A 26,593-nucleotide genomic window follows, 5' to 3' on the forward strand; every position below is an offset into this window, starting at 1 on the left:
GCTCGAGTGTGAGTGTGTGTATGTGCATGTGTCTATGGCAGGAGAGAGATCAGGACAGATAGGAGGGGAGGTCAGTGTCCAGTGTCACTATGGACACCCATACCGGTCCAGACAGAAACAGTGGTGCAGGAGTGGAGACTGGAGCTCCTGTCAGACAGCAGGAAGCCCTGGGACTGCAGGACACGGCTCTGTCCTGATCACTGACCACACAGCAGAGGGACTCTTCAGTGTGACTGTGAGCGGACTGCGGCCGGAGGACCAAGGCTGGTACTGGTGTGATATAGCAAACTGCAGTGGTTTAGTACATTCTAAGGATACACCGATGAAGAAGTAGCAAGTTTATTATTGTTACGCTCCTCACCCCTTTGTTGACACTGTGTGTGCGTGTGTAAGAGAGAGAGAGTCCGTGTGTGTGCGTGTGTGTGTGTGTGGCAGGAGAGCGATCAGGCTTCTTTCAAGATCACAGTTAGCCACAGAGAGCAGCAGAGGAACAAAAAGAGCAAAGACAACATGGAAACTTATCTTCTTTTTATTAAGGTTGAAATTCACTGTTTATATTCATTTAGTCAAATATCATCTCAAACAGAGGGTTGTTGAATCAATAAATCAGATACTGATGAAGCAAAGTTTAATGTCAAGCTGTATTACTGAGTGTAAGATAAAGACAGTCAGACCTGAACACATCCACACATTAAGGTACCAGGGCTCTGAGGGCCACACGTCTGTGCTGCAGATTAAGCTTGTTCAAAAGTCTCTAAAGGCCCTATGAGAGCAGGACGCGCCTCTTCACACACAGACGGAACTGGGAAACTGGAAACACAACAGTGGGACACTCAGCTCCTCTGGTTTGTCATCTGTCTCACACTCATGTTCTTGTTTCAGTTTGGATTTCATTACTGCTGTTACTGCAGGTGGTGATGATATTGTAGAGCAGCTTGTTGCTGGTCAGGTCACACTTTCAGAGCTCTTGGTCTCTGTCCAGGAACAGGACAGTCACTAGAAAGTCCTATCATATTTATATGAGTTTAATTGCTGTAAACCTCAGAGCTCAGGCAGGTGTTATTGACACCAAGATACAGAGCTGCTCCAGGTCACTGGCACTGGGGATTTACACAGACAATATCATCAGATGCTTTTACACACAGCCGAGGTCTCGCTGAAGGGATGTAACACACAGCAAATTGAAAACTCAAGAAATAATCTTGAAAAAATCTTAGCAAAATAAATCATTTTAGCAACACAAAATACAGGGAAACCCAAAGGAAATACATTCACAAAGTAATATTGATTATTAAAGCATTTTGAAAGAAAAAAGTAATATAAAACCAATGATCAGATATCAGTATTTAGAAAATCAGATCTGTCCTTAGAATGTGATCCCTGTTCCAGGACTCAGCGATGTCCCTCTGCCCCTGTATCTCACACAGCCTCCGGCACAGAGGAGACAGAGAGGGACTGGCCAGCATTCAGGGTCCTGCAGGGATAGAGAGAGGTGGATCAGAGGGGGAGGTGGTCAAAGAGTGGTGCTGGGCTGCTCCAGACATGCTAAACTATGAGACACTTTACCTGCCGCTGTGTCCTCCTCTTGCAGGTAGTTTCCAATATCATCATACAGAGAAACACCTGCAGAGCATGTCAGAGATGAACAAACACACAGAGAGCATGTCAGAGATGAACAAACACACAGAGAGCATGTCAGAAATGAACAAACACACAGAGATCATGTCAGAGATGAACAAACACACAGAGATCATGTCAGAGATGAACAAACACACAGAGAGCATGTCAGAGATGAACAAACACACAGAGATCATGTCAGAGATGAACAAACACAGCGATCATGTCAGATGAACAAACACACAGAGAAAATATGATTATGTAATGCTTTGTCAGATACATTTTAATCACATCTGTGCTTTCACCCTAGTTTATAAAAAGACAAGCAGAAATGTTCAGTTTGTTTTATTCCACATGAAAACCTTGTTGACAGTCTTACTTTAAAACAACTTCTCTACATCCTTAATAATCATGAAATCATGTTCAATATTGCAGTGACTCTCTATCCTGCCGACAGACAGCCAGAGCCAGCAGACCTGTTTCATTGGCACAGTGCTTCTCTTCAGGATCCGGCGCCTCCAGGCCGCACGCTGAGCCCTGAGAGCTTTTCCCCTGTGAGGCCGCAGCTCCGCCTCCTATTGCAGCAGAGACAGACACGTGTCAATGCCTGAGGACACCTAAGACCACCCACAGAGCAGCAGCCCCCTCACACAGAAGCCCTGGTCTCTGTGGATCGAGCCGCTGCTCACCTGGACCCGGAGCGCTCCTCCCTGAGAGGCCTCGTTGCCCCACAGGAAATCATTTCACACGGGTTAAATGCTGCACAGCCGAGCTTCTATCTTTTACAATGACTGCAGCTGATTGTACTGACGCTGACTGTGTAATGAAGCTCTGATTGTCAGCGTTTAAAGCCAAGAAAGAGTCAGGACAGCGAGTGGAAACAGTAGAGATGCTTGTATGTTACAGTGAAACAGACCTGAGAAAAGAGTCAGAATTAAACTGGCCAGCGGTATGACACAGGACCTAGGGGTCACTGAAGAGTCGAAAAATCTGGAGAGAGATATATGTTTCCAATCAAAGGTTTTTATTAAAAGCAGCTGCAAGTAAGAGGTTCAAGAGGCGATCTCAAGAACAGTCTTAGAGAAGTTACGAACTACAGGCACTTTTATGCAGACCAGACAGGAGAGAAAGATAACAGGACCCACATGTCTGTCCCGTGAGTTTGGTTTCTGCCTGACAACTCGTTAGGAAAACCCATATATGGTTAAACCGGGGAAAATTTATGCATACGTAACGTTTAATATAAGGGGGGTTTGTACGATGTATCAAGTCCAAATTGCTGGAGAAAACTGGTTCTTATCAGACTCTGTTCCTCTGGGTATCAGGGTTGCACTATGGCACAGTACCGCAGCACAGTGAGACAGTGACCTTGTTTGAACAGACACACAGGGGAAGAAATGCAGTTCATCAGTCACAATCCTGATCTACAGCCCCTATCTGTCAGTGTTAGAGTGCGATAGGAGGTGTGCTGTGCAGAACCACAGGTAACGTACCGCCGCCCCCCCCCTCACTGACACCGTCCTGCTCTTCAATATCATCATAATCTGCGTCGAGCTGCGACTCCCTGTCCTCTGTCCCTCTGGAGTCGCCGCCGCCAACATCATCATATCCGGCTTCTGGGAGGACAGTGACAGACAAACACAATCCTATTGAAGAGGCGCACAGATCAATACTGTCACTGTAGTGATTCTCACAGGTCTGTACACTGAGACACGGAGCTCTGAGAACTGAGCAGCACGAAATACTGAGACATCAGAGCAGGGCATTCAGAATGAACATGTGTTTGATATGAGTCCAATCTTATTTTTATTATAAGATATGTGCCTTTAAATTGGACAAAGTCTAGAGACTATTTGCAGTAGTTGAGGTTCCTGTAGTGTCTGTGTATTCACAACCATGTCCTTTACCTCCAGATGAATGTGTGTTTATTATTCAGGGTTTAGTAAGAACTGTGTCACACATTCATGTTTCAAAGCACATCACAAATTGTAAAACTTAACATTTCATAATAAGACTGGAAGTCAAGGAGCAATAATGATGAATGAATAATCCTGACCTGGATGCAGAGAGTCGTCTACAGTGAGGGAAAAAAGTATTTGATCCCCTGCTGATTTTGTACGTTTGCCCACTGACAAAGAAATGATCAGTCTATAATTTTAATGGTAGGTGTATTTTAACAGTGAGAGACAGAATAACAACAAAAAAGTCCAGAAAAACGCATTTCAAAAAAGTTATAAATTGATTTGCATGTTAATGAGGGAAATAAGTATTTGACCCCTTCGACTTAGTACTTGGTGGCAAAACCCTTGTTGGCAATCACAGAGGTCAGACGTTTCTTGTAGTTGGTCACCAGGTTTGCACACATCTCAGGAGGGATTTTGTCCCACTCCTCTTTGCAGATCCTCTCCAAGTCATTAAGGTTTCGAGGCTGACGTTTGGCAACTCGAACCTTCAGCTCCCTCCACAGATTTTCTCTGGGATTAAGGTCTGGAGACTGGCTAGGCCAATCCAGGACCTTAATGTGCTTCTTCTTGAGCCACTCCTTTGTTGCCTTGGCTGTGTGTTTTGGGTCATTGTCATGCTGGAATACCCATCCACGACCCATTTTCAATGCCCTGGCTGAGGGAAGGAGGTTCTCACCCAAGATTTGACGGTACATGGCCCCGTCCATCGTCCCTTTGATGCGGTGCAGTTGTCCTGTCCCCTTTGCAGAAAAACACCCCCAAAGCATAATGTTTCCACATCCATGTTTGACGGTGGGGATGGTGTTCTTGGGGTCATAGGCAGCATTCGTCCTCCTCCAAACACGGCGAGTTGAGTTGAGACGGAGAGACGGGAGACTGACAGTTATTTTGTGTTTCTTCCATTTGCGAATAATCGCACCAACTGTTGTCACCTTCTCACCAAGCTGCTTGGCGATGGTCTTGTAGCCCATTCCAGCCTTGTGTAGGTCTACAATCTTGTCCCTGACATCCTTGGACAGCTCTTTGGTCTTGGCCATGGTGGAGAGTTTGGAATCTGATTGATTGATTGCTTCTGTGGACAGGTGTCTTTTATACAGTTAATGAGCTGAGATTAGGAGCACTCTCTTTTTTGAAATGCGTTTTTCTGGATTCTTTTGTTGTTATTCTGTCTCTCACTGTTAAAATACACCTACCATTAAAATTATAGACTGATCATTTCTTTGTCAGTGGACAAACGTACAAAATCAGAAGGGGATCAAATACTTTTTTCCCTCACTGTATATCATCATATCCATCTTCTGGAGGGTCAGCTATGGACACAGCAGCCATTAGACTCATTACACTGAGACACAGTCATGAGAACACACTGAGACACAGCCATGAGAACACACTGAGACACAGCAGCCATGAGAACACACTGAGACACAGTCATGAGAACACACTGAGACACAGTCATGAGAACACACTGAGACACAGCAGCCATGAGAACACACTGAGACACAGTCATGAGAACACACTGAGACACAGCCATGAGAACACACTGAGACACAGCAGACATGAGAACACACTGAGACACGGGTTAATACAGGTGTAGAGACAAACTCTCACATGCAGTCAGAGACAGACCTGTACAGCCAGTGTGTGTTTCTCCGGTGTGTAATAATGCGGCCGCCTGTCCAGCTGCTGCAGCTTTCTGAGCCGTGCTGCTGTGGGTATCAGAGCGGGACACTGGCGTCTCCACTGTCACTCCTGGAAGAGGAGACACGGTCACTGCACAGACACACTGCGGCACTCTGCTCAATGGGGGTCATCAGAGAGAGGCATCTTTACAAACACATTGCAGTGTTTAAGTGCTTTCAACTGATCAATAGTTGATCAATTTATTTCTCCTGAAAAGTACATATTATTTAAAGACTCAAATCATGACATCAATCAAACAAATCAATGCAAGAAAAATAATTCACCCCAAAAGATGGATTTACAGTTGATTGCACTGACTGAACACAGATCACAGGCACTCAATTCATTGCAAACCTGAGAGTTTCCTTGTGTGCGACCGATCCAGATGGCACTTCTGATCAATCTCCTCATAAACAGCATCATACTCCTTAGACACACCTGCGGAGAAAACACTCACAACTTCAACACTAATGTCCTGTAAGAAAGTGTGTGTTAATGACACATTAGTGGTGAATGACATGAGTTGTGTGCAGTGCCAGCCTACCTGTGTGTCTGCGGTGTGTTTGAATGAAGAGAGCCGCTGACACCGCACACAGAGGCAGCCCCAGAGTCACACAGCACACAATCAGACCCACAATCCACCATGTCCGTTCTCCTGCAACGACACACCTCAGTCAAACACGGACAATAAGACAGTCATGAATAATTAAAATTTTTAAAGTTCATTTTCAATTTTCAGTGTCAATTTAATTTCTGCTTCACCATTTACAGAGACAAGCACCACTGATGTGAAACAGGAGACGTCAATGCTGAACAAGGACCCAGCCTTATGGATATGAACAAGATACGGAGCGACTGGACTGAGATCCTGAACTGTACCTTCTGCTGGATCAGCCACAGGGGCCGAAGTGACAGGGGCCGAAGTGACAGGGGCATCAGGTCCTGCAACACAGAGACACTTCATCACAAACTCATATGACGATGATCCTCAGCAATAAGCCACCTGCTGCTGGACTGAAGGTGAGCCAAACGGCCTCCAGCCCCGAGTCCAGAGCGTACCTGCGCAGAGCACAGCGGCGTCCTCCTTGTGTGTGCAGTCATGGCTCCCCGGGGGGGAGGAGCGGCACTCCAGCAGAGCCCTCTCTGTGCCCCTGCAGCTCACCTCGTCCAGCCACAGTGTCCCGTTACCTTCACCCCAATGGGCCTCCTGGGGTGCGGAGATGGCGGAGCCACAGCCCAGCTCTCTGCACACCACACGGGCATCCTGGAGATCCCAGGAGTCGTCGCACACCGTCCCCCAGACCCCCCTGAGACACACCTCCACCCTGCCCGAGCACCGGCCCTCCGGCCCCACCAGCCTCAGCCGCGGCCCTGGACACCAAGGAGAGACAGTTTAGAGCATTTACAGCCCTGGGGAGCCCTGGGAAATGAGAGGTGATGAAGCCTGACTGACTGGATGCTGGGAATCTGTGGGACTTGAGTCGTCACAATTACACAACAGATTGCTGCCAACCTGAGACATTTGAACAAATAAATATTATTTCCAATATGACAAATATATATATATATACACTGAATATGTTTTTACATAGATGCATTTGACAGATTGATTTAAAATGTCACCTGTACAAACAGCTCCCTCCATGTCTGTGTCCTCAGGAGCAGTTGTGACTGCAGGCTTTCTGGTGACCTCTGTGGAACAGGAAACAGTGTTACTGCAGAGAACAGCTCTTTCATGTGCATTTTATAATGAGTATATCGACAGAGAGATCAATAGGAAGATTGATAGATAGGTAGACAGTCTCTTCTCACTTGCACACTGAATATGCGCCACCTCAGAGTCCTGGCACTCATTGTGCCCCCATGGTGCAGCAGGACACTGCCACAGGACAGATTCGTGCCCTCGGCAATCCACCCGGTCTAACCATTTAGGACCAGAGCCCGTTTCATACTGCTCCCCGTCCTGCAGAGAGCCGCTGTCTCCGCACTGCAGCTGCTGACACACCAAGGCGACGGTGAAAGGCTTCATCCCATTGGAGCACACGCTGCCCCAGGTGCCATTGTAAAGGACGTCCAGTCTCCCAGCACAGTGGTGCTCAGCACTGATCAGACGCAGCTCCTTGTGCTCTGCAGGGATCAAGACACAGCGCAGCATGAGACTCTGATCCATGAACCGCACTGGAGTCCAGAGGCACGGAGGGATTCCCAATGAACGCCTCGAAGGGCTAGTGGTGCCATCACTGTTATAGCCAACATCATCAGAGGCACACTAGACATCAAATGACCAAATGAACTTCAGCTGCTCACTGTGAGGCTTACCGGAACACACCACCCCAGCATCCTCCTTGTGTCTGCAGTTGCGCCTCTCCCAGGATGCTCTGGGGCAGTCCCAGAGTGCCGTCTCATTGCCACGGCAACTGACGTCGTCCAGCCAGACGGGCCCGGAGCCCCCCCCGAACTCAGCCGACCCCGTGGCTCTCAGCGCCTGACCACAGCCCAGCTGTCTGCACACCACACTGGCGTCGGCCAGGTCCCAGAGGTCATCGCACACCGAGCCCCAGGCGCCGCCATGGTACACCTCGACTCTCCCGGCACACTGACTGCCCCCGCCGGCCAGACGCAGCCGCCAGTGCTCTGTCAACAGCAAGCAAAGGGTTAGTGGAGCATCCCCAAAGTGCTGGAGTGTGAGTGTTGACAAGTGTGAGAGAGCAACACAAAATCCAGCCCCACCCCCCAGTCACTGAGCGCCTACCTGAGCAGCGCACCCCCACCCCCCCACTGGTGCTGCCCGGTCCAGAGCTCAGTGTGAGGGTGCAGTTATGCAGCGCAGGTTCCTGTCCGGTACACTCCACCGCAGTCAGCACCACGGGCCCGTCTCCATGGCCATACTCAGTGGAGTTAGAGGCCAGCAGCGCGCGGCCGCAGTGCAGGTTTGTGCAGACAGCGCTGGCGTCCTGGAGATCCCACTGGGAGTCTAAGACTCGTCCCCACGAGCCGTTCCACAAAACCTCCAGCCTCCCCTCACAGCGACTATCTGTGCCCCGTAGACGCACCTGCCAGTCTGCGTCTGGAAAACACACCAGCACCTCACTTAATATGAAACCACGAGTATACACATGTATGTGATCTTATCTAAGAAGTGTATGAAGATACACACAATGCTGTCAGAAACCGGGGTTTGTATGTGCATCACTTTACTTTGGATCAAATATGACTTTGTCCAATTATGCAATATTGAATTTTACTCGATCACCGTTATGGGAATAACACAACTGAAACATACACACAATTAATTTAGTCTCAGTGCTGTGTGTGCTGAAGGCAGGGTGCTGTACCTGAGCAGACCACGCTGGCCACACTGCCCTGACCACAGTCCTCCTGGTCCCAGGACAGAGGACATTCCCCCAGGCGCCCCTCGCTCCCGCTGCACTGGAACCTGTCCTTCCACAGCGGGCCGCTCCCGGCTCCATAGGGGGCTCCTCTGGGGGTGGCGGCGGCCCCCCCACACTGGAGGTGTCTGCAGATGACATCAGCGGTTTGCAGGTCCAGGTGGCGATCGCAGACTGAGCCCCAGAGCGCCCCACGAAGCACCTCCACTCGCCCCGAGCACCGGCTCTCTCCCCCCACCAGCCTGGGACCCCCCTGTCCTGGAAAAGCACACTGACACGTTGGTGGAGTTTACAAAAGTCACACTCTGTTAAACTTCAATAAATATATTGTACATTTTATATGTTGTACAAGATTCTACTTTTTTCCCCAAACCACCAAAACTGAGATGCAGTCGCATCAGAATGATGAAAGTGTTCAGCGTGCAGAAGGCAAATTGTTCCTTCAACCATTAGTGCTAGTCTGAGTCAATGCCAGCAATCTCAACAGCTCTGAAATAAAGCAATATAGACAAACACCCCAAGGTCAGCCTACCTGAACAAATGACACTGGCGTCGTTTCTGTGGGTGCAGTTTGGCCCTTTCTTGGTGGAGACGGGACACTCGAACACAGTGGACTCGTTGCCCCGACAGTCCAGCTGCTCGTCCCACACGGGGCCCCTCCCTTCACCATAGTGAGCCCCCCCAGGTATGGCCACTGCCTCCCCACACTGCAGCTGTCTGCACACCACACTGCCGTCCTGCAGGTCCCAGTCTGAGTCACACAGTGTCCCCCACTGGTCCCCAAACTGCAGCTCCACTCTCCCAGAGCAGGGCTGCTCCCCGCCCACGATTCTGGGCACCCTGTGGGCTGAGAGAGGGATTAATCCACACTGACTGCAACTACTGCACACTTTTCAGAGAGTTGAGGTCTGGCGCTTGGCCACAATGGGAGTGAATGCAGATCCTATGGTCATTGTGCATCTCATTGTTCAGATTCATCGATGCCATATTGAAAGATGTAAGATGAGGAAAAGTAGCTCCAGTACCTTTCTCTGAAGTACGGTACAACCCACAGCAGAAATGACAAAAATAAAGATCCTGCTGTATTCACACCCACCCCCCCACTGCAGCTTTGGAGCCAGTGTTACTCTTCCTGCACAGTTTCCTCATTCATCTGACTGCACAATGTTACTGCACTCAGGGAGCTGCAGCTTTAACCCTTTTTAGCTTTGAGTTTAACTACTTGAATTGGCGATGCAGTAGGCAAGCTGCCTACATAATTGCTTACATAAATACATCTTTTCAGTGGACATGACTGACATGTCAGATTTGGGAATGTCACATCTAGTTCCTTCATTATTCTATGTTTAAATTAATCTGTAATAAAATATATTACATGTATAAAATATAAAATACATGTATATCCCCCTACTGTGTGGTGGGTCCTCCTGTGCTGTACTTAACCTTTTCATTTCTTCACACGTCAAAGTAACTTCTGAGATATGTACTCATGTAGACATGGTAAAGGTGCAGTTCTGTCACTGATTTCAGTCTCAGTTAATCCCATTGAAACCCCATGTCTGTGTTGCCATACAGACATGGAAACTGTATTTCACATTCGGGACTCAATCTGGGATTAATGATATGAGGGACTGTCATTGTTAAACTGAACATAATCTGATCACTGTACTTATCAAGAAGACACACACCACCTGAATCTTGTAGGGTTTAACAGAGTTATTAGGCTGCAGTGACATGAGCTTGGTACTTACCAGAGCACACAACCCCCGCAAAATCAAATGCACTAGGCGTCCATGATGGTGGAAGAACAAGCTCAGAGTAACACTGCCAGAAGAAAGACTCATTCCCTTTACAGTCAACAGCGATCATCCACTGAGGTAAACCCACTGTACCAAAGTAAGCATCTGTTTTTACTGCTGAGATGGATCCACAGCCCAGTTGCTTACACAAAACATTAGCCACATTAGAATTAATGATACCATCATAAAATGTAAATGACGTTAATGAAGTCTTCGTCTGTACTCTTCCAGCACAGGGAGTGTTCCCATTTTGCAGGGAAAACTTGAAAGCTCCTGAAATAAAACACAAAAAAACATTTTATAGTCACTGCTACACAAACCTGCTTTCCTGGTTGGATGACACAAAAAGGTCCATATCTAATCTCTCGTCATTATGAGGTGCATGTTGAGATTGGAGAAGGACCTCAATGACAGCAGTGACATCACTGGCTTTTGGTGATGCAAGGCAGATCTGATCTTTCATCAGGTGGGTGGCAGGAACTTACCAACCATTTAGCCAAAGGCCTCAAGAGCACCTGGTATTGTAATGTCATGTTCCAGTTCTCAAGCATTCATCACTGCATGGTCACTAAAACAATCTATGCATATTTAAATGAGATAGACGATCTTGAAAGAGCAATGCTCAAGCTCTCCTCTCTCTCTGGCTCCTGTTTATCACTGTGTCTGCAGCTCTTACAAAGTGTAGTGAAACATAGAGTCCCCAAACTCAAATAATATGAAATCACTTAAAGGGTTCAGTTATCACTCGAACTGGGATAACAGCATAGAGAGTCATGTTCGTCAATAATAACAAATACAAATTATTTACTTCATATACATGATTAACTGTGTTGGTTTTACTCATCTGTGGGGTCCAATATTTAATTGTGTATTTCCTTAATGAGCAGAGCCACTGATCCTCAGACCAGTACATTCCTTGAAATGCCAGTATGAGTTGGGAACGGCTTGTACACTGAGCATCTGTAACTTATCTGTCATTTACAGAATTTCATGTCAAGAAGCGAATACTCGATCACAGCTATGAACAGCTGGTAATTTAGGATTGTGAATGTGTAAGTAAACTCCTGTTTACTATAGCAGCAGCTATGAAATAACAACACGTGTGTTTATAGCAGGAAGTTACCTTTACACGCAATGTGAACGTTCATGCTGAGATCGCAGTCATGGTGGCCCCAGGGATCGGAGGCGCACTCCCAGAGAGACGACTCGTTCCCAGAGCACCGCACTCTGTCCAGCCAGATGGGGACATCACTGGTGGGGATTCTAAATCTGGACACGGTCTCTGCCTCTCCACAGCCAGCCTGCCTGCAGACCACATGAGCTTCCTGGAGCTCGAAGCCATTGCTGCACACAGTTCCCCTCTGGCCTCTGTGATACACATCCACTCTGCCTGCACAGGAATTAAGTACTGTTGCTATCCGTAGTCTTCTGCTCTCTGTGAAGAGAATGCTACATTTGTTAAAACTCCATCATGGAATAACATTTATTTCCTACAAGCAGTCATTAATATTTCTGTATTTTTAATTTTATAATTACTGTTACCTCCACTTTTCAGTGCTTTCTGTCCATCTGAAGAATCTACAACATAGGAAATCTGATTCAGATACAATGAAATGGTCACTAAACACTTTTGAATTATCAAAACACTTGTCAATTAAAAGGGCATTCATGCATCTAATTATTTCTGAACACAGAGATGGTTAAAAAATAAACAAAAGAATAACTTGAAAAACATTAATCTAGTTTTCTATTGCTTTTTTTCAGTGACAGTCAATACTGAGATCCTGATTATGTGTGTGTTACATTTTCACATATTTGTACTGGAAAAATTGTTGATTAGAGAGTTAAAAGAAGGTAATTGTTAATTACAGCATTTGTTATAGTAAAGTCAACCTGAAGCATAATTGTCTAATCTGGGTTATAATTACAATGATCTAGTGATAATTTAAAAATACAATTCAAGTTGTTTTTCGTTTATCGCGTCCCCAGAATGAAACCTACAGAGACTTGTTCAACACCACAACCTCTCCTCAGTCCAGGGAGGCTGATGTACCTGCACAGATGACAGCTGCGTCCCACAGGTCCTGGCAGTCCTTGGCCCCCAGGGGCCCGGCCCTGCACTCCCCCAGCTCCGTCTCGTTGCCCAGGCAGCCCACTCTGCTCAGCACTCTGTCCTCAGAGGCATCCTGGAGGTGGTGAAGATGGGGCGCTGCCACCGCCGCCCCACAGCCCAGCTGTTGGCAGAGCACCTCTGCGTCGCGCAGGTCCCAGGAGTGACTGCACACAGGGCCCCACTGGCCCTCGAACTGCACCTGCACTCTCCCAGAGCACGGGCTGCTCAGCCTCACCTGCAGACCCACTGACAGCAACACACACAGCACAGTGAGGGCCCGGGCTCTGTTTCTCACCCTGACAGCAACACACACAGCACAGTGAGGGCCCGAGCTCTGTTTCTCACCCACCTCTCTGACAGCAACATGTCATGCTCTAGATTCATTAATTAAACTCCTCAATCAAAGTTTAAGTAAATAAGTAAACAATTGTGCCTAATTGTATTTAATACCTCCTGTGAGTTGGAAGCCATAGAGTTGTGTTTCATGTATGTATTTTTATTTCTATCTGATTTCATTCATTACTTAATACAAATTGTAATCTCTGCCATCATCTCAGAAAAAAAAACATGTAAAAAAACTCATATTTGTATAGGAAAATTAAGAAAAAACACCAGTACAAAAAGTGGTTCTGTACAGTACACATAAACAAATTGACACATATATACTATACACTAATGATATGTATGTAATTTCAATACATTATAACACAACGAATGAGCAAAATAATATACTAGGGCTGGGCGATATTGCCAAAATACAGTATCACAGTTTTTTTCAAATTTTTGACGGTATTTTGTAATGGCCATTTTATACTGTTCGGAAAGCAAAATTGGACAATATGACAGGATAATAGGACACAACTGACACTGAATTACGTTTCCCTGTTGTGTCAGTTGTCTTGAAACCAAATCATGTGGCACCTTTCTTCGGGACAGATTCACTGCGGTCACTGCTGTGATGTTTCACCCACACTACCCTCTCGTCTTCATTCATTGTGCATTGATCACGTTTGTTTGTTTATGTCAACACGCAATACACATGGAATTTATTTTCCATATTTGGCAGGATCCATTCCGAAAGAACGGTGGCGTTCGAGAAGCGCAGCTGCGCAGACTCAGAGATGGACGCCACTGAGCCCCGCCCACAGAAATCTGCGCAGAATCGCACAGCGCAGCTCTGACACGCTGCTGCGGGAGCTCGCAGGAGAGGGGGATCCCTGCCAGGACTCAACATCACTCACTCTGATTGGCCAGGAGGAACTGACTTACGATTGGCTCTCATTCCCGCCCTGCTATTGGCCGCTGAATCCTCTTCTGTTTTAAATGTGTTTGGCGGACTCTGCTAGCTATAACATTGACCTGCTGGCAGGTAAACGAAGCTTATAAACTGCCGTTTTAGACAAAAGTAGTTAATTATATACATTTGTAACCATGCTAAAATCATTAGCATGATTACACTCACCAACTTTGTATATTATCCTTCATTAAACTACATCAAATATTACTGCTTTACTGCCGAATGTAATATTAATTCTAAAACCCCATGTGACATATATAAGTCAGAGTAAAGTTAAAATTAGAAACATAAGACAGTTTACAAACTAGAGGCCACTGGACCCTGTTTGCTCACTGGTGTCCACCAATAGTGTCAGGACAAGATGCGTTACAATATCCCTGTCAGGACAACGCATAATACTATAACGAAAAATAGTTACACAGATATAGACGTGTGTATGTACACACACACATGCACATATTGTGAATATGGTGTTAATATTTAATTTCGTATTGCAGACAATTTACATTGTCCATAGCGGCTTGGAAAGTGGAGGGAAAACAGAGCAACGGGAGAAAACGATAGGTTATTATCATAACCCCGGTTCCGCGAAAAAGAAAGACAGCCATTACCTAATGGGAAGCGCCTTCTGACCTGCCAATCAGTGAAAACATGCACCAAAGCTGCCCAATAGGGGCCCAGCTGGCAGGGGAGACCCGCCCCCGGCGTCTGTGAAAAGGCTCCTCAAAGTAGTATGCGCACAACGAAAAAACGAGTTTCACGGCACAGCTGCAGGATCAAATACATGTAACGTTAATAATGGTATGCAACATGATCAGTTTAGCTCTAGTGCCCACAATGCAGAAAGTGCGGCCGGGAGTTAGTCGAGTTGCGGGAGAAACAGGACACGCACACCCGCCCTCACAGCGCATGCGTGCTGCGTCCGAGCGGCGGGGCGGCGGTGAGTGTGTAGTGCGGAGGACAGTGTTGTTTGCTTTGAAATGCATTGTGTTGCATGGGGAGTGTTATTCGGGTCATTAGCAGCTGTGTTGTGTTGCATAGATCGATGGGTATTGTGCATGCAGCTGTGTTGTCACAATGTGTTGTTTCGAGCCGGTTATGAATGGTCCTTGTTGTAAAGCGGTGCAGTGACCTGTATTCTTGTGGCAGGTATAGCTCTCCAGTCTCACGCATTGCCCCTAAAATCTTAAGCATTTGCCCCAGACATTGTTGCGCCCACCCCCCTCTGGCTCCTGCTTTACACCGGGGCAACGGTATCTGTCACTGCATTTTTATTCTTTTGTGACAAATGTCATGCATTGCCATTTTGAGAACTTGAGAGCTATGCAAAAACATTGCGTGTAATTGTAATATCGATGATTGTACATCCTGTGTTATCATCGACTGGAAAGAGTTGGGCCCCCTCACTCATTTCTGATGCCCCTTGCGAGTTAACGGTGCCGCCGGGCCGGACAGAGATCCGCTGCCTCGCCCTAATTTCATTCATGTCCCCGACCTTCACAGGAATGAGATGCGAGTCGCATCTTCTACAGGCTCGTCCTGCTCAGACAGGAATATAAAGAGCTGGTGCTTCACACTGGACGCGAGTAGAGCTGCTGTGTTTCAGTAGGAGCTGCACAGTAGCATCGTCTGCGTTCTACATTATTATTACTATAAGACAATTAATTAATTAATGCTTTCTACATTATTATTACTATAAGACAATTAATTAATTAATGCTTTCTACATTATTATTACTATAAGACAATTAATTAATTAATTAATGCTTTCTACATTATTATTCTAAGACATTTAATTAATTAATGCTTTCTACATTATTATTACTATAAGACAATTAATTCATTCATGCTTTCTACATTATTATTACTATAAGACAATTAATTAATTAATGCTTTCTACATTATTATTACTATAAGACAATTAATTAATTAATTAATGCTTTCTACATTATTATTCTAAGACATTTAATTAATTAATGCTTTCTACATTATTATTACTATAAGACAATTAATTCATTCATGCTTTCTACATTATTATTACTATAAGACAATTAATTCATTCATGCTTTCTACATTATTATTCTAAGACAATTAATTAATTAATGCTTTCTACATTATTATTATAAGATAATTAATTAATTAATGCTTTCTACATTATTATTATAAGACAATTAATTAATTAATGCTTTCTACATTATTATTACTATAAGACAATTAATTAATTCATGCTTTCTACATTATTCCACCGCCACTGCAAGAATCTGACCAATCAGCAGTGACGTCAACTCACGTGGAAACACGCTCAGTGTACGCATGCGCCCCATAAACAGCGTGGACGACGAGAAGTGAATTAATGAGCTGCAGCAATAATTACTGTATCACTACATTAAAGACAAGCAAAAATATTCAATAGACAATGCGTGGGTGAACATCAATCAATCAATCAATTTACACCTTTTTTGAAATGCGTTTTTCTGGATTTTTTTGCTTATATTCTGTCTCTCACTGTTAAAATACACCTACCATTAAAATTATAGACTGATCATTTCTTTGTCAGTGGGCGAACGTACAAAATCAGCAGGGGATCAAATACTTTTTTCCCTCACTGTACATATAATGAAAAAAATGTTTTTGTAGCCACACTTTCAGTGTTGAAAGGCGTTGTTATTCAATAAAATGATACTTTTGTAATACAAGAGTCCTGTCTAAATACCTAATAAGTGAGAGTGCAGCTACAAAAACAATTTTTAATTACATATTTTTGCATTATTTGGGCCAGCACCTCATGGGAGTCAAGAAGCTGCAGTGCACGGATGATTTTAAGTTATATTCATATACATCCTGGGGAGTTTTGAGATTCAAACCCACCACACAAAACCCCCCACAGTGCAATAGATTACATTATAACACGTGATCACTACAGGGGTACATATTTTATATTATTTATTTTGTTATACGTTTTATTATACAACTCTTTGGATGTGTGTGTGTGTGTGTGTGTGTGTGTGTGTGTTTGAACAGTGAGTTTGCGATGAAAACTCAAAATAGGCTATTATATAAATCCCCCAATGTTACCCTTTGTTAATATTGAATACAAATGAAAGTAATTTCCAGATATGTGCCTAAATAACATTTATTTTTCTTCAAGATAAAAATTAGGAACCATAAAAATAAAATGCCTTGATAATGTATGGAAAATAAAATGTTGGATTAAAGCGTGCCCTCTTCATAAGGCTAACACAAACACTTTCACTTTATTACTAAAATCACAATTTAATTTTACTTTTGATACTTGAGTACTCTTGAAAATAGCTACTTTTTTACTTTTACTCAAGTACTGTTTGAATCGGAGACTTTTTACTTTTACTGGAGTAAGTTTTTGATGGAATATTTTTACTTTTACTCAAGTAAGACTTCCGACTACTTTTTACACCTGGTCCTGACAGGGACATTTCATGGCACCTTTGTCATGCGAGCGCTGCGCAGGCGAGCTGCGGCTGTGAGACAGGATTGTGCAGAAATCCAGAGGGACGTGTTTAGGGAATGAAAGCTACTGCTGCCCCTGTCAACTTCCATTACACAATGAAGCTGTGAACAGCAGTCAAAACCCGACACTTTAGCATTGCCAATGCTTTATTAAAGAATTACATCAACAAAAATAGCACAATAACTGTTACTTAACTGATTGTCAATTCTATTTTTTTAACTAAAAACAAAAATAATATAAAAAGAATAAGTAATCCAATTATAGCGATTTGTGCAGGGGTTGTGAAGAAAGGTGGTCGCGTTGTTGTAGCGCAGATTTGCGTCTCACGCAGCCGCGCAGCGAGGCGTGCGATATGAATGATCCAGTTTGCTGGCAGCTGAGTGCTATGACCGAATTACACGGTCATTAGTACATTATTCAGTTTAGCATAGAACATTTTAAAATACCGATATGAAGGTATAGTAATAGTCCAGACCGGTCCGTAAATGAATGCCAGTATAAAGTTTTTTACGGTATGCCGCCTAGCCTTATAATATACATACATTCTCCACATTTAAAATGGTTAGTTAATAAATCAATTAATACTTTAACTTAATTTATAAACAATACTGCATGCAATTAATTGTTCCAATTTTCAAATGGATAGTGATTCTGAAGTCTTGCTAAGAGTCCTGTGCCTTTAGGTGTTGCTGCAAGACGGTGGCTAGAACCCCACATGTTCAATCTTCAGTCTGAAGGTGTACTTTAAAAAATGCACATATGTTTTGAATAAACCAAGAAATAATCAAGAATTCCAGCTGTAAATGAGGACAAGTGCAATGCGGAGTTACAGATGAGTTGAAATGAAGGCTGCTGATCTTCTGTTACCGCAGATTTTTACTCACCCGAACAATTTACTGTCTTTCTGTCCGAAGGTTTTGTGAATCTCAATTATTAACAAGAAACTTGGCAACTGTAAAAAGACTTTCCAATTACAAACAGACCATATGCACTGCATGCAATCAGCAGTGAAACAATGTAATAATCAGCTGCAGTATTAGTAGTCATTGCGGTTTTTATTGTCCACAGATCAGGATACAGGGTTCCTAGAAATCCTTTTGTCACGGGAAAACACACAGTTTTCGATTTGGCAGAGAATTTCTATTATTCATTATTATTTGTATTTCGTGCTATGAACTACGCCGATAGATTTATTTTCAATGTTTAGATTTCCAGTGTATTCTGCGATTTACGCAATATCTAGCGCTTGTGATCAGTGCCTAAATATAGTCTGCTAATGAACTGACCCGTTTAGAGGTCGATCAGTCTTAATTAACGCTTCTGGAAGGCTGTTGAAGACCGCATGGCCAGTTTGTCTAAGTGTGCAGTTGCTATTCTGATTAAAACACATGCTTCTGATTGCACATCGTATACGCTACATTAGCTTCTTTGTAATACTATTAATTGATAATAATTGACCTTTATACCAGCAAACCAGCATTCCCCACTATTTTGAATTTTGAAGCAATCAGCTCACACAATTGGAAAGTTAGATAATGGCCCCGTTCTGGCATATATAAAATTATATATATATATATATATATATATATATATATATATATATATATATATATATAAATTGAGAAATCGACCCCAAACATAAAGGTAAAAACAAAGACAATACGTTTTTTATTATTATTTTGTGTCGTATGTATGTATGTATAATAGTGTGTTATATAGTTGACTAGCATGATATTGAATTAAATATCGAATGTGAGGTTTGGCTTTTTTTGGGCTTGTTTTTTCAGCCGAAGTTGCTTTTCCTGTGGCAATCTGGCAGCCCTGGTTGTGTCCTCCAGCTGCCCGTGAATTCAGCTGATGTGCAGAGACGTCTCCGCAAACTCGGCGCCAACGCCTAAAATACGGGAATGTGTCTGCAATGCCGCAGCTCTGTACGACGACAACACTAATGTTGGACACGACGGCATTAAAAGAACAGATAAAATATCAGTTTCAATTGCATTTCAGTCTGTACACAAAACACAGCACTTTTTCCGCACTCCAAGGACAAGAGTGAATACTGTTGTGCTGGAATATTAAAATGATGCAGCATTTTATTTATTTAATTAGGCTGATGATATTCTATCGGCTCTGAACTTGATTTAAAATGGTTAATGTTTAAATAAAATAGTTTTGTTTGACACAATATATTGTGGTTATGTATATTTAGGTTAGGAATTGTAATGTTATTTGAATGGCGGAGAAACGGATTTTCTGTTTTTTTTATCTGATATTTTTCTTTGTCACCGAAAACTAGGAACCTGCTCATGTATGTAATATACAGTGGGGGAAAAAAGTATTTGATCCCCTGCTGATTTTGTATGTTTGCCCACTGACAAAGAAATGATCAGACTATAATTTTAATGGTAGGTGTATTTTAACAGTGAGAGACAGAATAACAACAAAAAAATCCAGAAAATCGCATTTCAAAAAAGTTATAAATTGATTTGCATGTTAATGAGGGAAATAAGTATTTGACCCCTTCGACTTAGTACTTGGTGGCAAAACCCTTGTTGGCAATCACAGAGGTCAGACGTTTCTTGTAGTTGGCCACCAGGTTTGCACACATCTCAGGAGGGATTTTGTCCCACTGCTCTTTGCAGATCCTCTCCAAGTCATTAAGGTTTCGAGGCTGACATTTGGCAACTCGAACCTTCAGCTCCCTCCACAGATTTTCTATGGGATTAAGGTCTGGAGACTGGCTAGGCCACTCCAGGACCTTAATGTGCTTCTTCTTGAGCCACTCCTTTGTTGCCTTGGCTGTGTGTTTTGGGTCATTGTCATGCTGGAATACCCATCCACGACCCATTTTCAATGCCCTGGCTGAGGGAAGGAGGTTCTCAGCCAAGATTTGACGGTACATGGCCCCGTCCATCGTCCCTTTGATGCGGTGCAGTTGTCCTGTCCCCTTAGCAGAAAAACACCCCCAAAGCATAATGTTTCCACTTCCATGTTTGACGGTGGGGATGGTGTTCTTGGGGTCATTCCTCCTCCTCCAAACACGGCAAGTTGAGTTGATGCCAAAGAGCTTGATTTTGGTCTCATCTGACCACAACACTTTCACCCAGTTCTCCTCTGAATCATTCAGATGTTCATTGGCAAGCTTCAGACGGGCCTGTACATGTGCTTTCTTGAGCAGGGGGACCTTGCGGGCGCTGCAGGATTTCAGTCCTTCAAGGCATAGTGTGTTACCAATTGTTTTCTTGGTGACTATGGTCCCAGCTGCCTTGAGATCATTAACAAGATCCTCCCGTGTAGTTCTGGGCTGATTCCTCACTGTTCTCATGATCATTGAAACTCCATGAGGTGAGATCTTGCATGGAGCCCCAGACCGAGGGAGACTGACAGTTATTTTGTGTTTCTTCCATTTGCGAATAATCGCACCAACTGTTGTCACCTTCTCACCAAGCTGCTTGGCGATGGTCTTGTAGCCCATTCCAGCCTTGTGTAGGTCTACAATCTTGTCCCTGACATCCTTGGACAGCTCTTTGGTCTTGGCCATGGTGGAGAGTTTGGAATCTGATTGATTGATTGCTTCTGTGGACAGGTGTCTTTTATACAGGTAACGAGCTGAGATTAGGAGCACTCCCTTTAAGAGAGTCTCAGCTCGTTACCTGTATAAAAGACACCTGGGAGCCAGAAATCTTGCTGATTGATAGGGGATCAAATACTTATTTCCCTCATTAACATGCAAATCAATGTATAACTTTTTTGAAATGTGTTTTTCTGGATTTTTTTGTTGTTATTCTGTCTCTCACTGTTAAAATACACCTACCATTAAAATTATAGACTGATCATTTCTTTGTCAGTGGGCAAACGTACAAAATCAGCAGGGGATCAAATACTTTTTTCCCTCACTGTATGCTGTATTGGTGTTTATGCAGTTTATGCATTCTGTTTGTATATACAAAAGTAATGCTTTTTCAACCAATAACTAAACTGAGTCGCTACTCATTAAATGGGGCAATTAGGCTCATTTCATAATGAAAAGGCTTTTAGTTGTTAATTGAGATACAATGTTGTTTTTCACAGCTACAGACTGCAATGTTAAAATATCAGAATTATTATTATTATTACATTTCTTAGCAGACACCCTTATCCAGGGCGATTTACTCACATTACTTTTTGCACACAATTACCTATTTAGACAACTGTTTTTATTTTTTATTTTAGTTTTTTTACTGGAACATTTTGGGTACCGTAATGCACCCAGTTTTCACATAATTTACTTTAACGACGAAGTAAACATTAATCAAGCATTTAAGAAACATGACATGACTTCATACAATCTTCACATAAAACTTAAAAATAAATGTTCATTCAACAAAACGACAGCATTCAATTGCTTCTGAGTTCCCCATCATTTACATTGTATGTATATACAAATACAATTTAAAAAGTAATGGAATTTATGTTTATAATTTTTATAATTTAGAAATTAGCTATGGTATGATATAAATATACGGAAAACAAAGTGAAAACAAGCATGCTAATTTAAACATCATATTTTTCCAGTTTTCCCAGTTTCCCAGTATTAATAATTGTGAAATGTATTATGCCTTGAATTGCAGTATATTTTTGCACTTTGCATTGCGAATATATTTTGTAAGTCGCCCTGGATAAGGGCGTCTGCTAATAAATAAATAAATACATAAAAACCCCATAATAAGTGCTGTAACGAGGCCGGGCAGTTTCAGTTGTGTGTCTGATGGCTGAGCGCAACGACAAACAAGCAACTGTCTCTCTGGAAACACGAGGAGAACTCGAACACGTTGAAGCCGAGGAGCACATTTAATTTCATTCTTACAGTTTCTCACAAACCACTTGAATTTAATTATGTGGAAGATTTCATGATGTCAGTCTATGACAATTAGAAAAAAAAAAAAAGATCAGCTAACTGATTTATTTGTAATTAATGTATTAATTAGCAACCTTACATTTTGGTTGAAGATTTTGTTATAGGTTTGCCATGCAAAACTTTTAATTTGTTTTATTTTAAAACCTTCTCTTAATTTCCTTCACTTGGATATCACAGCTCTTTTATTTTCTGTAATGTGAATATAAATACATTAACTTTTATGCTGTTACAGTTGTTGGAAACTATGATTATATATTTAATCAACTTAATTGAAATACATTTTAAAACTCAGAAAACAACAGAAAAATATTAATAAAGGCATTTAGTTGGAGCTTCATCACTAATTTAAAATCAAATATAATGAATTGAAACAGAAGGTCCTTACTTGTGAGATGGAAATTGATGGAGATGAACAGAAGAAGCCACATTTCGCTGATCTGTGTGAAGAGTAATCAATAATCACACGCTGACATCTCTCAGTCTCTGCTGTGTCTAACAGCTCACAGCGACGGGGTGGGCAAGATACACAGCGGCTGTGTGTGTCGGGGCCAAGAGCCTTGTTTGGTAAAGATCAGGTACAGGCCGGGTTCATAGGAGCCAATTACAATGTGCAGCGCTCAGTGTGACCTTATATGAAAGACACCGAGAGGTGCAGGTGCAGGGAGCAGAGCTGGCTGGCTCTCTGGGAGGAGCTGCTGTTTTACAAACCTTTTTTATAAACCTTTAACATTTTCTGGATACTCAATGTGACACTTCTGTATTTTTCCTCCTCGGGGTAAACAGTAGTTGAATGTGGCTTGTGTCTCTACATTATTTATTCTTAAAGACAGAGCTGTTGAGGGGCACAGCCAGGGTCTGAAGGTCCTTGAGGAATTGAGCATGAACTCCTGGAGTTTGATGCCCTGCTGTAGTCTATATTATCATTGACTGTAAGCATTTCTCACATTGTCGTTTGATTCTACATGTCGTCCTCCTGCAGCTGAAGCTGCCTGTGTGAGAGGCTCACTCAGCGGCTCTTCAGATTCAGGCTCAGGATCGCCATGCCTGATCAGAGAGCTCAGGGTGCCTGTGTGATGCACAGAGCTGCGTACAGCAGCGCAGTCACTCCCGGGACCCCACCTGCTTCAGCACCCAGAGCTCACTGAGCTCAAAGATGGAGGGAATAGACAGGGGCGCGCTGCTGTACTGAGCTGCACTGTGCGTGTGCGTGTGTGTGTGCGTGTGTGTGTGATGTGTTCCAGGACTTGCCTGTGGTATGTAGTGAATGCTCTCAACACTGTGGTCTCTGTAAAGGGCTGGACTTGACTCACACACTGTCTCATGCACGCACACGCACACAGGGAATCTGCCTTGGCTGGAGTGAGGTTGGCAGACTGCCGTAAAAAAATTGTAACATCTTCAGAGATTGTATCTTTGAGGTTTTATGTTCAAACAATATTTACTTTGGGGTGCACCTGCAGAGAGAGAGAGGCAGGGAGGGAGAGCTGGAGTACACTGCTGCTGTACTACTTGTGTGTGTGTCTGCGTGAGTGTGTATCTGTGTGAGTGCATGTGTGTGTGTATGACAGAGTCTGTGTGTGTGAGTGTGCACATATTTCTCGGGAGAGGGGGCCTGCCACATCTGTAGTAGTGCTGAACAATCAAATCAGGGTCCAGTGATGGTAAGACTCTGTGGACACGCAGTAATACACTTGTCTCTTCAGTCTGTTCAGTGCATTGCTCTGTCTCTGCCCATGGTTTCTCAGTGAAATCAGTCCCTCAGTCCCCTCCCTGACCGCTGGCAATGTGCTCAGTAACCTGGCCGTTTTCTCATGATTGCACCGCACGCCTGCTCTGCTCTGTTGTGCTTTTCCATGGTTTGTATACTTTGCCATGTTTTACCATGATTTCATTGTGGTTTTGCCATGGTTATACAGCATTGTTAGGGACTGCCTAATAAAATGCTCAAAGATGAGTCTCATTGGTGTCCTACAATCTTGACAGTTTCCACAGTCCTTACTGGGTGTGACTTTCTTGCACCGGCCATCTCCACTAGTGAACAGTAAGAAGTGAGATGTGATATTTCAGTTGCCATATGGAGCATAACTGGCAGACACATCGACTGAAAATTGTTCTGCACTTAAAACCCCCTGTGTAGTTATAACTGTATAGTTCAGCTTAATTTCGGGCTCTCATCCAGCCTGGGGTAAAACCGCAACAGAAACTGAAAAATAAACTAGGAACTGGACAACCTCATTGGACGATCAATGGATATGTTTAATCAACTGCAGGCTGTTTTAAGAAGCAGGTTAACAGAAGTACAGTACAGCTGTTGGCAAGAGAGAAAGAGCAGGCATTAAAATAGAAAAAATAGCGGTCTTGTGAGCAGTTGTTGTTCATTAATAGTTTAGAGCAGCAGTGATGAGGAAGTGACATTTTCCCAGAAGCTTAGTTTCAGAGGGTGATGTCACTTTTTCTACACTCCCACAGGAAGCGCTGCTGTTTGGGGCATAAATTACATCGCACTGTGAGAAGTAGCTCAACACAGACAGGAATTATTTGCATCAAAAGAACCCACTCTCTATGACTGTCTGAATGGCTGCTGACACTAACACAAGAATGGCTGTGTTCCTCCTCTTCCTCGCTGGACTTCCAGGTAAGAGAAAATCAGTTACCCCACTGTGTGTGTATAGGTGTGTACATGCACAGCCTTGTGTGTGTGTGTGCATGTGTGCATAAGTGTGTATTTTGATAGGCTTGGAATCTCACACTTAAAAAATAAGGAAGCTTCTCCAGTCCAGTAAAGCTGAGATATTAAAAGGCCAGGAGGCACGAACTGATAAGACTCAGTATCTCCGAGTTAGTGATTGAATACACAATGTCTTCAGTTAGGATTTATTTAAATTCTTTGAAGAAAGCACGATTTTGATTAAAGGTTGCTGCTCTCACATGTTTATCAAATTTCAGTGATCAACATTTTGAAATTAATTTCCCTGTGTGTGTAGTCATTATCTTTTTGTAGATGTATAAGTTATTTTATTGTATTGTAGGATGCGAATTGTGAGGATGAAGGTGTCAGACAAATAAATAGATAAGTATTTCATAGAGTATGTATTAAGTTTTTGTGTTATGTAGTACTTGTGAAACTGCAAAATCAGAGTCAGCCAATAGGGAAACAGAAGAGGATTAAAGGTGTGCAGAGTGTGCGTGTGTGTGTTTAAAGATGTGTGTGTTTATAGAAGCAAACAACATTAGTAAATTAGAAATATATTAAGAACATGACGCAACTGCACATAGCATTTTATAACTGGAATGATGTAAATTATAATACAAACAAATTATATTTCTAACATGTACTGTATGTATTTATGTATGTATATCTGAATGTATGTTACATCTAGGAAATTGAAGCATTTTATTATTTTTATTTTGTATTATTATTGTAATTAATTATAATGAAGTGTGAATTGTTTTAATACAAATTTCAAGATACTGACAAAGTGTTATCATATGATTAATAGTTTTAATTGAGAAATGTAGTAAGATATTTACAGTTCCTTCCTCGTGCTGCTGCTGCAGGTGCTGATGCCGTGTCAACACTGAGACAGACCATCGTCCGGACAGGAGCATCAGTCACCATCCCTTGTCACTACGAGGACAAACACAAAAGCCATGTGAAATACTGGTGCTCTGGGATATTCTGGTTTAACTGTGTGACTGTAATACACACAAACAATCAGATTGAAAACAGTGATAAAGTGTCCATCTCTGATGATCCAGTCCAGGGAGTCTTCACTGTGACCATGAGGGGACTGGAGACGGGGGATTCAGGCTGGTACTGGTGTGCTGTGATTGAAAACGGATTTGATAAAGGCGTATCTCTGTACCTCACAGTCACTGAAGGTAGGACCCTCATCAGAACCACGGCTGGCTTGACCCTTGGTGCTGGTTTTACATTTAGAGTTATGAAAATGAAATCTCAAATGAATTCAATGTAACTCCTGCTATGGCTCAAATTAAACTAATACATCAAGCATCAATGCTTTTTCCATTTGGAATGTAGTTCTTTGAGGTTTCCTATAGTCTTTCAGTAGCCAACTGACTAACTAACTAATGTAATGTTATTTGTTAAGTGGTAGAAGTGGGGGGGTACTATACATCTACAAGAAGACTTGAAGCATTAGAATGTTTTATCTAACCATTTCTTTCAGAATCTGTCATGCGAGTCATTGGGCATTAATGTCTGTCTGCAGACGCTGCGGTGCCGTATGTGGTCAATCCCACAATAACAGGACAGATAGGAGGGGAGGTCAGTGTCCAGTGTCTCTATGGACACCCATACCAGTCCAGACAGAAACAGTGGTGCAGGAGT

General features: G+C 43.1%; 1 protein-coding gene across 1 annotated transcript; it reads right to left on the bottom strand.

Annotated features, from left to right (window-relative positions):
- Positions 1 to 1,466: 1,466 nt before the first annotated feature.
- LOC136712183 (scavenger receptor cysteine-rich type 1 protein M130) lies at positions 1,467 to 13,844 on the bottom strand. Its single transcript, XM_066688701.1, has 13 exons — positions 13,832 to 13,844; positions 12,503 to 12,808; positions 9,183 to 9,497; positions 8,597 to 8,908; positions 8,014 to 8,328; positions 7,581 to 7,895; positions 7,074 to 7,388; positions 6,321 to 6,632; positions 6,141 to 6,203; positions 3,111 to 3,233; positions 2,094 to 2,192; positions 1,567 to 1,623; positions 1,467 to 1,474 (listed from the first exon to the last, which is right to left on the bottom strand). The coding sequence occupies exons 1-13, from the start codon at positions 13,842 to 13,844 to the stop codon at positions 1,467 to 1,469; spliced, it is 2,553 nt and encodes an 850-aa protein (XP_066544798.1).
- Between the last annotated feature and the right edge of the window lie 12,749 nt (positions 13,845 to 26,593).

The sequence above is a fragment of the Amia ocellicauda genome, chromosome 2 (genome assembly GCF_036373705.1).
Source record: "Amia ocellicauda isolate fAmiCal2 chromosome 2, fAmiCal2.hap1, whole genome shotgun sequence".
NCBI lineage: Eukaryota > Metazoa > Chordata > Actinopteri > Amiiformes > Amiidae > Amia > Amia ocellicauda.